Source organism: Trachypithecus francoisi, unplaced genomic scaffold (genome assembly GCF_009764315.1).
Source record: "Trachypithecus francoisi isolate TF-2019V2 unplaced genomic scaffold, Tfra_2.0 Lachesis_group17, whole genome shotgun sequence".
NCBI classification, from domain to species: domain Eukaryota; kingdom Metazoa; phylum Chordata; class Mammalia; order Primates; family Cercopithecidae; genus Trachypithecus; species Trachypithecus francoisi.
Window position 1 is genome coordinate 52,490,601 of NW_022681462.1, and position 16,577 is coordinate 52,507,177.

At 43.7% G+C, this 16,577-nt stretch overlaps 1 protein-coding gene across 1 annotated transcript in view; it reads right to left on the reverse strand.

Annotated features, from left to right (window-relative positions):
* EML6 (EMAP like 6) overlaps window positions 1-16,577 on the reverse strand; it is a 255,024-nt gene that overhangs the window by 126,846 nt on the left and 111,601 nt on the right. The window contains exon 8 of the mRNA XM_033175697.1: window positions 3,063-3,264. Within this exon, the coding sequence (XP_033031588.1) occupies window positions 3,063-3,264 (202 nt within the window). The remainder of the gene's footprint in view (window positions 1-3,062; window positions 3,265-16,577) is intronic.

The following is a 16,577-nucleotide window of genomic DNA, read 5'->3' on the forward strand; positions in this document are numbered from 1 at the left end:
AAAAGTGCTTTCTAGTAACAGTTATTTCAGCACACACAGATTAAAATGTATGTTGCATTTGTTGGCCTTCCTAGGAAGAAAATGTGTCCGAGATGAAGAAGAGCAAATGATATCCCTGCTGTTGCTCCTCACAAGATCCCTGGGCGCCCAAGTGAATGGGTCCACTTTTATGGGGGTGGACACCTCACAGGACTCCTGGCCAGTGAGCACAGTCACTGCTGGAGAAGTGGCAAACAAGGGGCAAGTGCAGCTCAAACACAGCTTTCAGCACGCGTTCCCATCTCCACAACACCTAAATCCAGGCACCCCAAACTGAGTGAACCCAATGAAACATCTGAAGATACAAATAAGGCTTTACATGTTGGTTGTAATTGTGGTATCTGACTGCCATCAATTAGTGCTTTTTTAAAGATAGTCTTCTCTTAACACAAACTAGTGTCTGGCAGACTGAGAACCTAGAGCTCTGCAACAGATAGACAAGAGTAAGTTACACGCAGCACCGTTTCTCTCAAAGCATTCCGCCATCAGAAGGGATGGGGCACATCCCTTATGATGCTGAGCTGCACAGTAAATAGCTTACCAGTACTTAGGCAGCCTGTACTGTGCAGCCTTGAGCTCAGTACGTTTTTTTTTTTTTTTTTTTTTGAGACGGAGTCTTGCTCTGTCACCCAGGCTGGAGTACAGTGGCGCCATCTCGGCTCACTGCAAGCTCCGCTTCCCGGGTTCACACCATTCTCCTGCCTCAGCCTCCCGAGTAGCTGGGACTACAGGCGCCCACCACCACGCCCAGCAAATTTTTCTGTATTTTTAGTAGAGATGGGGTTTCACCGTGTTAGCGAGGATGGTCTTGATCCACTGACTGACCTTGTGATCCGCCCGCCTCGGCCTTCTAAAGTGCTGGGATTACAGGCGTGAGCCACTGCACCCAGCCACGTTCTTTTGTTTCTCTTTTTGAGATAGAGTCTCGCTCTGTCATCCAGACTGGAGTGCAGTGGCGCGATCTCAGCTCACCACAAGCTCTGCCTCCCGGGTTCACGCCGTTCTCCTGCCTCAGCCTCCCAAGTAGCTGGGACTATAGGCGCTTACCACCACGCCCGGCTAATTTTTTGTTGAGTATTTTTAGTAGAGACGGGGTTTCACCGTGTTAGCCAGGATGGTCTTGATCTCCTGACCTCGTGATCTGTCCGCTTGGGCTTCCCAAAGTGCTGGGATTACAGGCGTGAGCCACCGTGACCCACCCAAGCTGAGTAGGTTCTCAATACCTCATCCATTATGCATGATCTCATGCTGTTTCAACCTTGTACTATTTTAAGCAATATAACCCTTGCTTTACTAGTAAAGAAACCATCACTCCTCAGTAAATGGTACTATCCTTCTAAAGTTACCATGCTCATCTTTCTCAAGAAATTATGACTTTCAGCCTTCCTAAATTTTAATACTTTGTATAAAAATGCATTACGGGGCCGGGCGCGGTGGCTCAAGCCTGTAATCCCAGCACTTTGGGAGGCCGAGACGGGCGGATCACGAGGTCAGGAGATCGAGACCATCCTGGCTAACATGGTGAAACCCCGCCTCTACTAAAAATACAAAAACTAGCCGGGCGAGGTGGCGGCGCCTGTAGTCCCAGCTACTCGGGAGGCTGAGGCAGGAGAATGGCGTAAACCTGGGAGATGGAGCTTGCAGTGAGCTGAGATCCGGCCACTGCACTCCAGTCCAGGCGACAGAGCGAGACTCCGCCTCAAAAAAAAAAAAAAAAAAAAAAAAAAAAACAAAAAAAAAAACAACAAAAAAAAATGCATTACGGATTCTAGTCAAATTAATGACTAAAGGGAATAAGATTCTGGCAGTCAGGGCTCCTCAGGGATGTTTGCAATTCTGAGACTCAACAATTGCTAAAACATAAAAGCGAAGGACTTCCTTGAAATCACTTCTTTCTGGATGGGTATGAATGAGTTTCACAGGTGTCTGAATAAGTGGGAAAACTCAAGACTAAGAGAAAGAGAAAAACAGAAAAGGAGGAAGTGAGTCAAGTGAAGTATAAACCAAATAACCGTTTATGTCACACAAGGAGACAACAATAGTTGTTTTAGCTGTTCTCACTGATTTTTAGATCAATGAGGTTTTCATGCTTGGTAGAGATGGAAAAAAATAGAATGAATGACTACACTAACTGTATTTTAATTAGCCTCATAAACATACAAAATAAGGGAGGTGGGAAGTAGTGAGCTTTAGTCCAGTTTACATTGTTCTATTTTAGCCATTAAAACCCAGAGGCAGTAGCCATTCAATTCATCGATCAGTCTGTTCCTCTCACACTCTCCCTCTTCTGGCCTGTTTGTCGTTGAGCATATCTAAAGCTCAGCACTAAGTAATAACATACTGAAATTGGGGTAATATTCTTCATCTCAAACATTTAAGTCGTATATTCATTCCTTTAATAGGTACAAAAATACTGGAATCATAAGTCATTGTGCTCGTTTTAGCCAGTGTGCTCTCAAAAGAATAAAATGATCCACAGCAAGAAAGCTGGAGGCTCTGAGTAAACTATTTTCTCAGGCCCCATGATTCTTTGATGTGATGATGTGGTGCAAAATTTCATCTGAGACTTTAAAAAAAAATAATAGTTTACTCATGTGCTAAAGACAATTTTGAGAATCAGAATTTAAGTTCTAATGATGATGAATGAGAGAGTCTGTAACCAAATAGTAAAATCTCCATGCAGCCCCTGCAGAAGACCAAAGGCACTGAGGGGACAACATGGTTTCATCACAGATGAGTGTGCTTAGCTCATAAATCTTCAAATAGAAAGAACTGGAAGCCAGCCTCACCAGTATTCAAGTATTTTTCACTTCTAAAAAACATTTCCATGATTTAAGATGCAGCCAAGAAAGACAATAGCAGCAGCAAAATGCCAAAAACCCACTTGTTGGGCTAAAGGTCTTAACGTTTCATTTGGAAACTGTGTGGTTCTATTCTGCACTTTATCCTACTATTAATAAGCAAATTTGGGCAAATAAATCCATCTCAAAGAAGTCAGAGAGGTGACAGCGGTGGGGCCTCACCTGACAGAGCGGTCATCACTGCCTGTCACAGCCAGAGGCTTCTTGGGGTGCAGGGCCAGAGCCCAGAGCTCACCCTCGCAGTGGCCCTGCAGGATCAACATCGGCTTGTCTCGCTCTCGCACAATCACTTCAAATATCTCACTGTCCTGGGTTCCTGCTAGAAGACGGTCTGCTTTCCAGCACACGCTCCGGATAGAGAGGCCTGACAAAAATAAGGAAAACAGAAGCAAATCTTCATGCTATTCATACACACACAAAACCTAAAGTAAATGCCCTTTAACCAAGATAGCATCAAATGTGACACATCTTAAAGACTCCTGGAGGCAGAGAATCAACGCTGCCACCATTCTGTGTTATTATTATTTTTGAGATGGTCTTGCTCTGTCACCCAGACTGTAGTGCAGTGGCGTGATCTCCGCTCACCACAGCCTCCACCTCCCGGGTTCATGCCATTCTCCTACCTCAGCCTCCCGAGTAGCCGGGACTACAGGTGCTCACCACCACGCCTAGCTAATTTTTGTATTTTCAGTGGAGATGGGGTTTCACCGTGTTAGCCAGGATGGTCTTGATCTCCTGACCTCATGATCTACCCGCCTCGGCCTCCCAAAGTGCTGGGATTACAGGCATCAGCCATCACGTCTGGCCCATTCTGTGTTATTTTCTTACAAGTGTTGGATGTTTCTTCCACCCCTTGTGATCTAGTTTGTGAAAGAGCGGCTGCTCTTCCTGGACTTAGGATAACTATGTGTTTCTACAGCAGGATTGTTTGTTTTTATTTTTTAGAGACAGGGTCTCACTCTGTTGCCCAGGCTGGAGTGTGGTAGCACAATAGCTCACTGAAGCCTCAACTTCCTAGGCTCAAAGTGATCCTCCTGCCTCACCCTCCCAAGTAACTGGGACTACAGCTGTGCAACACCATGCCTAGTCTAATTTTCTTCTATTTTGTAGAGATGAGGTCTTGCTATGTGTTGCCCAGGCTGGTCTTCAACAGGAGAATATATTTTAAATACTATATCTTAAAGTAAGTATAAGATGATAAATTGGTCTTTATGAAAACCTAACCTTCAGAATAATTTCCTTCTGATTTGCTATGAAACAATCAGTTCAACTTTTAGGAATAACACTGTTAAAATTATATGTAGGTGATACTACAGAACAGATGATTATCATATTAAACAAGTTTAATACATTATCTGATCAGAATCTAGAATATCCTATGGAATAAACAGATGCATCATGTCTCAGAAATATGCAAATGAAATTCCAATTTCAGTCTCAAAATACCATCAAATATTTATCAATGAAAATACTATTCTTCACTGACTTAATTTATGGAATCTTCTCCAAAAGCCTCTTCTCCAAAAGCATAGTACTCCTTTAAAGTCCACACTTCCATCTCAGTAGTACTATTTCATCCTCCCTAGGCAGGTCCTCACTTGCCTGAGTCTCAATCTCTTGGATTTTTTTGCAGTCTTTTCCATTCCTTACCGGGTTTGTTATTTGTTTAGGCAGTGAATTTTCTAATCCGAATTAGAAATACCGAAGCAGTATCACTTTCCTAACTACTTTAAAACAAGGCCAGGATGTGATGGGCTCCATGTTGCCTCCCCAGCAGGCACCATGTCTCTGGGATAGAAAGTACCAGAAGCTCGAGGACCCAGGCTCTACTCCTGCTCTAGGCCCAGCTGGCTAGACACAGGAATGTTCCCTCCTTGCTGGGGACCAATTTTTTTCCCCTTAAGATGTAGACTATAATTATGGTGACTATGTAACCTGTCATTCCAATTAGAATGCCTTTAAGAGGCTCTAAAACTAAATTTACATAATATTTTAAAGTATTTGACTAAGGAATAGCTTTCCTATGTTGAAAGACCTACTAAATAGTTCTATCAAAATATTTTCAATTATAAAAGTCTAAAAACTGTTTGCTGCAAAATCAAAAATCTGGGGCAGAGAGATGAATAGGCAGAGTGATGAACAGGCAGAGTATGGAGGATTTTTAGGGCAGTGAAACTATCCTGTGGGATACTATGATGGTAGAGACATGTCGTTACACATTTGTCAAAACCCACAGAACGTACACCACCAAGAGCGAACTCTAACGTGAACTACGGCCTCTGGGTGATAATGACATGTCAAGGTAGATCCACCCACTGGAACAATGTCCCACTCTGGTGGGGGACATTGATACTGAGGGAAGCTATGTATGTGTGTTGTGGGTAGGAAGGGGTATATGGTAAGTCTGTATACATTCTCGATTTTGTTCTGAACCTAAACTGCCCTAAAAAATAAAGTCTATTAAAAAAAAAATGGCCAGGCATGGTGGCTCATGCCTGTAATCCCAACACTTTGGGAGGCTGAGGGAGGCAGATCGCTTGAGGCCAGAAGCTTGAGACCAGCCTGGCCAACAGGGTGAAACCTCGTCTCTACTAAAAACAGAAAAATTAGCTGGACATGGTGGCGTGCACCTGTATTCCCAGCTACCCAGGTGGCTGAGGCATGAGAATGGCATGAGCCTGGGAGGCAGAGACTGCAGTGACCTGAGATTGTGCCATTGTACTCCAGCCTGGGCAACAGAGCAATAATAGTGTCTTTAAAAAAAAAAAAAAAAAAGCCAAGACAAATACTAAGCCAGTTGGGATGCTGGGACAACAGAAGGGGTAATTTGGGGTATATGGACACCTTAACTATAATCTTCATCTTAATCACCTCACTGTGGTCTTGAGAGGATCCAATGAGATAATGCATTTAGTAAGAGAAAGTAGTTTTTCAAGGCATAAAGCTTGAAACAAATACATGAGATAACTGTCCTTACTCCTTGCTCTGAATTCACTGCTACAGGTCTTGAAATGGCGGCAGAAAGCACACAGGCAGATGCATTATTCCCGCCGGGAGGAGTAGAGACACCTTGGCAACACTAGTTCAGGATCAATTACTTGAAATCCTCCACTACAAACATCAGGATGTCATTGCAAGCTGACAGGGCATGCAGCTCAGCAGCAGAGAACCACACGGCCTTGCTCCCACGATCCTGTTGCTACTGGCTCCCCTCTTTGTCCTGATCTCTTTCCTACCCTTTTTGGGGTTTCATTACCACTCATGAGTCAACATATTCCCATTTCCTCCCTGGTGTTTTTCTCAGTTCCTGCAGGGGATTGGTAGGAGGGGCTGAATTAGTTGTCTCCCCAGCAGGCTTTGCATCATCTAGTTTTATTACACAAAGGGTTTAATGCTTTGCTCTTCGCCATCGTCAGGAAGGAAGGAGATTCGGTATTTCAACATCAGCAAAAAACTATCTACTTTTACTGTATTTATGGTCTGCTTCCTCTCAGTAGAATAAAAGGTCTGTGAAGAGAGTTTTATCAGTTTTATTTATTGCTGTATCCTCAGTAGCTGGCACTGTGACTGTCATGTGGTAGACGCTCAATAAAGAATTACTGAGCAAATGAAATAAAACATCAGAATCAAACATTTGAGTCCTTGGAGATGCCAAGAAATAAAAGATACCACCCCTGTTACTCACTAAGAATATTCAAAGAAGGGATATATTCATTCCTTTATTCCAGAAATTTTTATTCAGCACTACTCTGCGCCTGACACTGGAGCTTAACAGTGAACAAGACAGGCTCCTGTCCTAATGAAGATTACATTTTAAAAGGGGCCAGACATATGTAAGTAGATATCCATGCATCAAAAAACAACTAAAGTGATGCAAATGTGTATGTGTACCTATATACACATACACTGTATACACACAGACATATACATCTAAGTGATATGTTATAATATTTTAACTGTTATTAAATATTCAGATCATAGTCCTTTTATAATGCCATTGATTGTTTTAAAGACAATGGCCCTTTTCCAGGCAGGCCTGGAATCCATGGATTCATTGTAAGCATGAATACACCAATTCTCCCAAGGCCTCCAACAGCATGTCTGGTCTCTCAAGGCCAAATGACTTGAATTCCTCCCAAGGACCTGGAGCTGTATTTGGTCAAGCATACATTTATGCTTTATTACAGAAAGGTTTTAATGCTGTACTCTTCAGCATTATCAGGAAGGAAAGAGTTAATGATATTCCAACATGAGCAAAAACTAAATAAACTACTTTTTTACTGTATTTATTGTCCTGCTATTTTTTAACCTTATTTGGGGGAACAAATTCATCAAGGAAAAAAGATTATTATAACTACCCACAACCTGGAATTAAATATTGACATTAAGTATATATCTATATATACTCTCTTTAAAACAATTTTAAGAGGCTCAGAAACAAAGATGAACCTTCCAATGCCGTCCAGACTAATGAACCAGTCAAGTCACATGGCACTCAGTGTTTTTCGGACCACATCCAGGGAGCTCTTGCATTCCTCAGAAGAGTGCCAGGGTCCTGGCAAGGAGAGGGCCAGGAAATGGGACAGCAAGAGGTGGGAGTCTGAAGATCCCACTGCTGTATTTCCCTCGGCACCTCACCATCTCCGATTTCATTTGAAAAAGGGTTCCACTGAACTAACCAACGTAAGGGCGAAGCTTAGCAAGGATTATTTCTGGCTACATATGGGTGGAAGGGAAGAGAACCAGAGAAGGAGTTGCTACATTTTCATTGCTTACAGTATCAACTTTATGAGCTGTGAACATTTTCTCTCAGAGAGCAACTGGGTCTCTCCATAAGTACTCAGTTCTTTAAACACATCAATTGTCTTTTGTCACATCAGACAAGTTGACCTCATGGGACGTGTCCACCAGGCGATAGATACAATACCAGGTCACTCTCATTCCTAAGATAACCATTTTAAAAAGGAAGACATCGGTGGGTCAAAAGCCATATTCATGTTTCCTAGTAACATCCCATTTCCATCCTTTTTAAACCTAATTGTTCTTCTACATGCAAGAGTGGTAAAGGGAACCACACAGTCTCTTCTGGGAACCTTCTGGTGAGACCTTGGTGAATGGCACAAAGTTCTGGCATTAATTCAATTCTCCTGTCTATCCAGGCTTAGTTTTTTTACTTCTGACACAAACCCAGAAAACAGAAAGGTAATCATGATGTCCCAGTTGGGCTGGCTAAGGCAGCTGCAGCATTAGAAGGCAACAAAGCTGTCTTACACTCCTTTATATTCTGCTCTGGGAGTCAGAGAAACATAAGCTAGTATTTGGAATATGGTTACAAACCTAACAGTAGTTAAGAGAAACAGGAGAAACCATCCTAATTATTTAAAACCACAGAAGTTCTCTTTTCTGGATAAATACACATCATTGTTACTTTTGACGGTATGAACTGAAGGCATTTTACCACACAGATGAGGTGTCCACATTTGGGCACCATGCCCTGTGCCACTTGTGATGAGAAACGTGGAACTTGGGTCTGTGCTTGGTACAGAGAACCAGCAGATGGCAGTAGAGAGCAAACCACCCATCTAAACCAAAAAATCCTTTAATGCCAAGACCAAATTCTCACCAGTCTGTGGCCTTGATTTTATATTCAGACCAGAGAATATAGACAGCATCCTTCCAATCCCCTCTGCTATAGTCCTGAAGCCTGGCAATGGGGAGCTCTAGTCTGTGAGTATCAAATCAGACCTCATTACTAAGGGACATTGCTTATTTTCTACCGTGAGTTTATCTTCAACAGTTAAAGATATGAACTGGATTTATATACCAGCCCTTGCCAGCTGTGTGACATGGTAAAATATTTAGTCATTCATATCGTTAGTTCCTCCATCTGTAAAGTGGAGATATTAGCACTCACACTTCATAGCATTGTGAGAATTCAATGCAACAACACTTGAGCCAGTGTCTGGCACTGAGGAATGAATCAATATGTTATGCTATTATTTTGACCCACAGGGTTTTGTGCCAGGATCATTTTATTAAGTTTACATCTCAGCACAGATCAACTTCCTGTATGTGCGGTCACATCCGAGCCCTGTAAGGTGGCAGTGCCAGGAACTATGGAGTGTCCCATGGACCTTTCCTCGAGTCTTAGTTACTCTGCCTTATGTTACAACTTAGTTTTTGTCATTTGCTATTATAATTTTGATCTGTTGCCACTGCAGACTCGCAGAGGAAAAGGCTATGTTCCAGTACACAAAGAGAACAAACCATCTGGGGAAGAAAATGGCCTTTTCTCCCAATTATTTGGTCCAAAAGGGAAAACTGAAAGCAGGGAGAGACTCGTACTTAACAGTGTTCTTAAAACCCGTGTTCCAAGGGCCTGATATGGTAAAGGGCCAGGCACGGTTGTTCCCAACCCTCGGTGTACACCAGAATCTACAGAGAGAGCATTTAAAAGATACAGATGCTTGCGCCCCTCCCAGATATTCCTCCCAGTTGGTCTGGAGCAGAGCAAGACTTCATTACTTTTAATTTCCCAGGGCTGAGAACCACCACCTGCTCAAGCCATTCTCCAGCTAGTATGTTCTCACATGTCAGACTGTTGAAAATTCAGAGTGCCCGGCAGGTCCCCAGCTGATTCTAACGCAGTGGTTCTTCAGTCACATGCTGACCAACTCTACCCCACTGGATAGGAAAGCCCAAGGATGATGAGCAAATGACGACCAAGACAGTATCATCTCTGAGAAGTCGACTTTGAGTTAAACAAGCAAGCCCTGCAGGTGGGCAGTAAGCATCCTCACCAACATAACCGAGCCCTGTGCCTGTGAATGCTCATGTGTACTTAGAAGGTGGTGTTATCATTAATCCCATGGACAGCGCCGGGCCCTCGATGGGGCTAGTAAATACATGCTGAACCAATGAGGAAATGACAGTATAGAAAGTTTGTATTACTTGCCTCAAGTCACAGAGCAAGCAAGCAATAGGGAAAAAAAATGAGGATTCAGGCAGTTCAAGTGTGGCATTAATACCGTTCCCCACAAAGGTATTTCCTGTCTCTGTGAATGTATGCCCAGGACATAGTACTGAAGGTGAAACAAGACACGGTTGTAGCTGTCCCCTGTAAACCTAACTTTATTAAGGATGCAAAACCAGGGAATGCCTTGAGTGCGAGAGGTAAAAGATAGTAAGAACAAGAGAGAGAGGAACAGTAATTTCACCCAGACTTAAGAGGGAGTATTGGGAGAGGATGTGGAAAAGACAGCAGAGACCTTCAAAGCCCCCTGCCCTTGCAGCCCCTCAGGAAGGTGTGGCTGAGGCCACGTAGGGAGCCTGGAGCCTGGGCACAGGAGCTCTAAGCCTTGCGGGGGCTTCTGATGTCCTAAGGGTAATGCTGAAGACAGATTTTGGAAATGTGAAAGAAATGCAGGAGGAAAGACATACATCTCCCCAGGGATTCATAAACACCGATGATTTCAGAGCCTGGTACAAAACAGACGTGTGGGGCCCCTTGCTAAAAAATGATTAAGAATTCCAAGGAAGTGACAGCAAAGCATGCAACCAACCACAGGGCCCTCGTGAGCACGGGGCCCTGTGTGACTGCCCAGATCTCGGCCTGAGAAGCCTCTCTGCTAGGGGATCCCCAGGGGAGTTTGAGGATTAAATGGGATCCTGTGTGTAGAGTGTGTACCACAAAGGCCACCACAGAGTGGGCATTCAGCACTGGTCCTGAGCTGGGAGAGTCGCAGGGCTGGGGTTGCAGGTCATCCTCAGTGCAGACTGCCTATGACCTGCTGCTCCTATTCACAAAGGCTCCCTGCCTGAGAATCTCCAGCAGAATTCATAGGGAAGGTTTCTTTTTACAAAATCTCTGCTTATTTCAAAACTCACTCCACAGGATTCAAAATCCTATAGCCACAGGAACTGTGAAAGATTCACAAAGCCTAGTGAGACATCAGAAGATGAGAACACACAGGCAAGCCCATGGCCTTCCACCCAGGGAGGGAACCCATCCAGGCTAGCTTTTACATAAGGCTGGCTCAGGAGGGGTATTTACAGGGGAATTACTACACAGCAAGCCAGGCCAGCAGCCCAGACACCATGTCCCACATGGAACCTGAGCACACAACGCTACCACATCTCCTGGCTGCCAATCTGTCTCCAGCTCCCGAGGCACGGGCCTCTGCAGTGTTCCTCCACCTTCTCAACAGAACAGTGAGGCTGAAGGGCATGCCCAAAGAAAAGCGGTGGGCACACAGGGAGAGTGGTGACAGTCGCAAGGAGTCAAGAGGTGAGTAATGGAGCCACCCGCGGGACCAGAGAATAGGATGTGCTTATTTTGCTTCTGTCGTCAACAAGGGTGTTCTCTGGTTTGAGAGTTGGTCTTTTGGATGTTCTCTGCAAGGGTTCTTGACAACAACACTATCAACATTTGGGGCCGGGTAATTCTTTGTTGTGGTGACTCTCCTGTCCATTGTAATACTTTTAGCAGCATCCCTGGCCTCTATCCACAGATGCCAGTCGCAACTCTGCAATTGCGACAATCAAAAATGTCTCCAGACAATGTCAAACGTCCAAAAATCACTCCTGGTTGAGAGCTGCGAGACTATGTGACCATCACGGTACTCTGAGGAATAAAAACAGTAATAAGCATGAACACTGCGGAACCACCACCTGAGCTCCCACCTCCGATCCTATCCCGCCCCAGTCTGCTCTCTGCTCTGGGGCAGGAGAACTAAGTGGAGATCCGATCATGCCACATGCCTCCCTAAACCTCTAAGACCTCCTGTAGCTGGCCCTTGGAGTGCAAGCTTACGTGTCACAGGTTGACACAAAGAAACCAAGTTATCTGTTCCTTCTGTGTCCTCATCACTTGCGCTCTTCCACAAGGCTCCACCCTCCAGTCCTACGACACTTTTCATTTACCCGACAGCTACTTCCAGGACTCCAGCACACACTAGGCACATCCTAAGTGCGTGGGAGGCATCAGTGAACAAAGATCCTTACCTTTATGGAAACAGACAATAGCTAAGAATGTAACACAGAAATTATACTGTATGTTACAAGGTGAAAGGTAGACCCGGGAGAAGGGGATTTGGAATACTTGGAGTGGTGGAGGCAGAATGAGTTGCAATTCTAGAAGAGGTCATCAGCCCAGGCTTTATTTGAGCAAAGGTTTGAAGGAGAGGAGGGAAGTAGTCATGCAGATTCTAGGCAAGAGTGTCACAGGCAGAGGGAGAAGGCTGGGAGGGCAGAGAGGGGAAGGAGCAGACAGGGCAAAGCAGAGAAATGGGGAGGGGTGGTGGGCTACCATAAGGACTTTGACTCTGGGTAAGATGAATCATTGCAGGGTTTTGAGGAAAGCAGTAATGTGATCTGGCTCACGTAAAGTTCAAACAATCCCTCTAGCTGCTGTGCAGAGGATGGTGGTCGAAGCAGGAATGCAAGTTATAAAGCAACTGCAGTATTCGATGTGAAAGATGGCGGTGGCCCAGACCAGGGAAGGGGCAGTGGAGATAGTGACAAGTCGAAGTAGGGCATCTCATGTCCTGGAACTTCGGCCTCTAATTCTTGCTCAGTGATTCACCTAATGAAGGATCTTTCTGGATTCGGAGTTTATAGTCCATTAGACACAGCAACAACTCAATAAATAAGTGTTCGTAGTTAAAACAAAACCCACAGAACACCCCCTACCTCCACACACACCTTAAATGTAATCATGACTGAAGTATACTTTTCAGTACTTCCTATTCAGTTCCTAGGCACTTAGATGTTTAATAAATGTTTACTGAGTGGACAAATAAGTAAATAATACATCTTATACCATGTGAATAATTACTGTATTCCTTTAGTCAGAATCAGTTATAACCATTAACTCAAAGTGTTTTATTATCCTAGAAGTAATTCATTTTGGTTGATGGACTTTAAGAATTTTGGCTTTTCTTGCCACTGCTATAAGTTACTTAAGCTTCGTTATTTTACCCAGATCATAAATGTGCTTTAAAAGTGATCAGACTCAGCATGCACTGTCATGAAGTTTGGTGTGAGGTATGAGTGAGTGACCTCAGTTTACAATTAGCTTGATGCTAATGACCCTGGGCCTCATTCTACCATCCATGAAGTAAGGGAGTTTCCCGCCTCCCCCGCCGCTACCTTACATCCAGGGTCTGTCCCAACTTGAAAATTCCAGAAGTTTATATTCACTAAGATGTATATTGGAGGACAACAACCCCATATAGCTGAAATCCTTTGGTGCCAGATGCATTTTGGAATTCAGAAAAATTTTGATTTTGTACTTGTAATATATCCAGCAGAAACTAAGGCAGCACCTTGAAATTAAATATTTCCATAACAAAATATATAAAAACACCCAATAGCCTCATAACGGGTCAAGTTTTGCTGCCACATCAGTTATTTAAAAAATCTTCTGGTATTCTGAACTTTTGGGCTTTCAGAATTGCTGATGAAGGATCCTGGGTGAATTAGGTTGTTGGTTTCTATCATCTTGTGTTGTTGCTAAAGAAACTTGTTTGAACACCTAGTCAGCAAAAATCCAGTAACTCACAAAAGATGCACAAGTCACTGGTGCAAGTAAAACGCTACAGTTCCCTTCACTGAGGGATGGCCCTCCTAATGATATGAGGGACATTTTCTTTGACTAAGCCTTGGGGAGAAGGGAGGGAGCCGGAGAATCAGATCTGATACTAACCAATTCTTGATGTGAATGTGACCCATCTCCAAGCTGATTCACACTCAACCTAAAGTGGGGTTAATTGTTTTTACTGTAAGTCAAGTGTCCTAATTAGCTCAAGCTACTAAAAAAACGTAAAAGAATTAATAATGTCACTTTATTACAAAGCCATGTCATCATTTTTTTCTGAGCTTAGTATCCATCTTAGTTCATCTTAAAACTTCTTTCTTGATGGCTAACAGCTAATAGTTATTAGAGGATGCAAATGTATGCCAATCTTGCAAAGATTTGCATTAAATAACTTGGAAATTGTCAGATTCATTTTGTAAATCATCTAGACATCTACAGGAGGAGCAACACAAGTCTTTACAGGTGGTACACTAAGTGTGATCTTTATAAATACCTTCAGATTCCTAAGCACTAGTAAGCAGCAATTTCTTAATTTTCGCTAATACTTTTAAATGTAAAGAACATAGAAAATTACCCATACCATGTCATGGGAACTGGGCTATGGCCATGATTAATTCTCTGGTTAAATTTGTTTAGAAAACTATTTGGCTGTTTGAGTAAGATGAGAAATCACTACATTTCCATTGAAATAAATTCCAGTGTCACTGTTTCACAAATAGCAAAAATACAGAAGAAAGCTAATTTATATCAAGATAGTTCTTATAAAAATAAAACTGTCATGTCCAAACTGAGAGCAAGGAAGCTTCATGTCCAAACGGAGGGCAAGGAAGTCTAACACTGCTCTGCCTGAATCTGTTCCTTTCAAATATACTTGGTTTGTTTGAGGCAAAGAGAGGTGGAGCAGAAGGCCAAGTCTTCTTTGAGGGAAGGGACGAGAGGGTGGCGGGGGGTGGGGAGGACACCTGACCATCTTCTGTCCACTCTGCTTTCTTTTGTTCCTTTCCCATCCTCTTTCCTTCCCTTTTCCCTCCCTCTTATTTGCTCAGCTCTCTGCTAATGTTCAAAGGACCAAGTGTATGGTATTGCCTGGCTGAAAGGGAAGCTACGCCAGAAAGCTATTTACATCTTGATTACTTTTATCTCCTCAAATCCTATATATTTTAATTCCTATACTTGTGCTGGGTCATTCTACTTCACTCTGGATTTGGGGCACACCTCCATGTGCCTTGGAGAGGCTGCCCCATCACAGGATGGCCCTGGCAGCCGGCCTCCAAGACCACAGGAGGGCCGGTTCTGAGAGTCTCTCCCTGCTCGGAGCTGCGGAAAATGGCTCTGGAACTCAACATCTTCTTTCCTTGCTTCAATGGAATAATGGCCTGGCTGATTATTCACCAAGGCCTGGCTGAGCACAACAGAGTCCCTTAGAGGGAGATTTAGAGCAAGTTTCCCCACATGGCCCTGTCCAGGCAGGCTCCAGAACTCCCTAAGTTGGGAGCAATGGGTGGGCCAGACTGTAGTTGTTACCAGTAACTCAAACCAGGAGACTTTTCTTCTTTTGATGCTACATGTATATTGTTTTTTCACTGGGGGCTGGAATGAAGGCCAGCAACTCTTTTGATGCTTGATGATACACAGTGGCCTTTTGTGACAATGTTGTCCAAGCCAGGAGGAGGGGATAATTTTAGGTGGGTGTTCCAAGGGCAAAAATTAGATCCCAGCATATTAAACTCATGTCACAAACATTAGTTTAAAAGGAAGTTTTAAAAAGATACATTTATCATTTTAAAGTAAAATACTAAGCAATTAAGAGTACTGGTGGTCAGCAGCAATTCTAAAAGTGAAGAGGTCATCTGGAACATCCACACTGCGGGGCTGCGTGCTAAGCAGTGCCATCTCCACTCTCCTAGGAGCTCCATCCCAGCCCCCATGCCCTCTCTGACTCCTTTGGACTCAAACTGGAACATGATCTATACCATCCTTTAAAAGCAGTCTGTTTCTCCCCACAAAATGCCGGCTACTGCCTTATCAGTAAGCCATCTAAGATGCATACCAATCCCTGATAAACACTAAGCCCACACACCACAGGGCACATCCTATGAGGTGCAGGCTTATTTCAGGTTCCCAATGTCCACGGTGTACTACCCAGATCTGCTTTCATCTTGGCAAGGATGGGGCGGGAATCTGAGACTGATGTCCAGCGGAGGGCATCGCTGACTGTCCTAACTGTGTAGACAGGAGGTGGCTGTGGGGCCCATGTGATCAGTACAACACCTGGTTACATAGATCCTCATTCAGAACTGGTCCCTGAACTCTCCCAGGAGAGCCAGGCTCAAGGACTCAGTACTGGGCAGAAAAGTATAGCAGGGTAAACCAATAGCTTCTTAGCTGATTCCTATGCTTTAAAATGTATGCCTTAATTATGTGATACAATTTTTGGATTAAAATGGAGTAACTGCCAAGTAAGAGTCATGAATCCTGGTTGGTGCTCTCCAATGTTTAGGCAGTTTATGGTTACTAATCCCATCTGGCAAGTTGACTCCACTCTCTAAGTATATGTTTTGGTTTCTGGTTTACCTTGAAAGATACACCAAGAAGCTTCATGGTTCAGGGTCAAACATTTTTGGCTACTGTACTTAAAAAAAAAATTACTCTTATGGGTACTCGCCTGCTTATATCTGTTTGTTATGTTTTTTCTGGATCAAGTTTCCCTGGCCCACACTCTATGGCAGAGAACTTAAGGACTTTGATCTCCTTGTCCCTACATTGAGGTAGACACCAAATTCCACAGCTTCCTATGCCAACCTCTGTGCCTAGTATTCAGAAATGTGTGCACACCAGCATCCTGAGCCTCCATGAGAAGACAACAGTCCAATCCTGGATTAGTTGACTTAAATGCACATTTTTGTTTCACAGACACATAAAGCAGCTAGCTGGCCTCCAGGTATAAACAGGAAGTACAATATCCAGCTCATTTCCCTGTTGCTCAACTGTTGGAAAAGTTTTACTGAAAACAACACTATTTAAGGATGGCCTGAAGGATATGCAGTCTACGCTGTCTTCTCCCAGTCCTCTGAAATCTA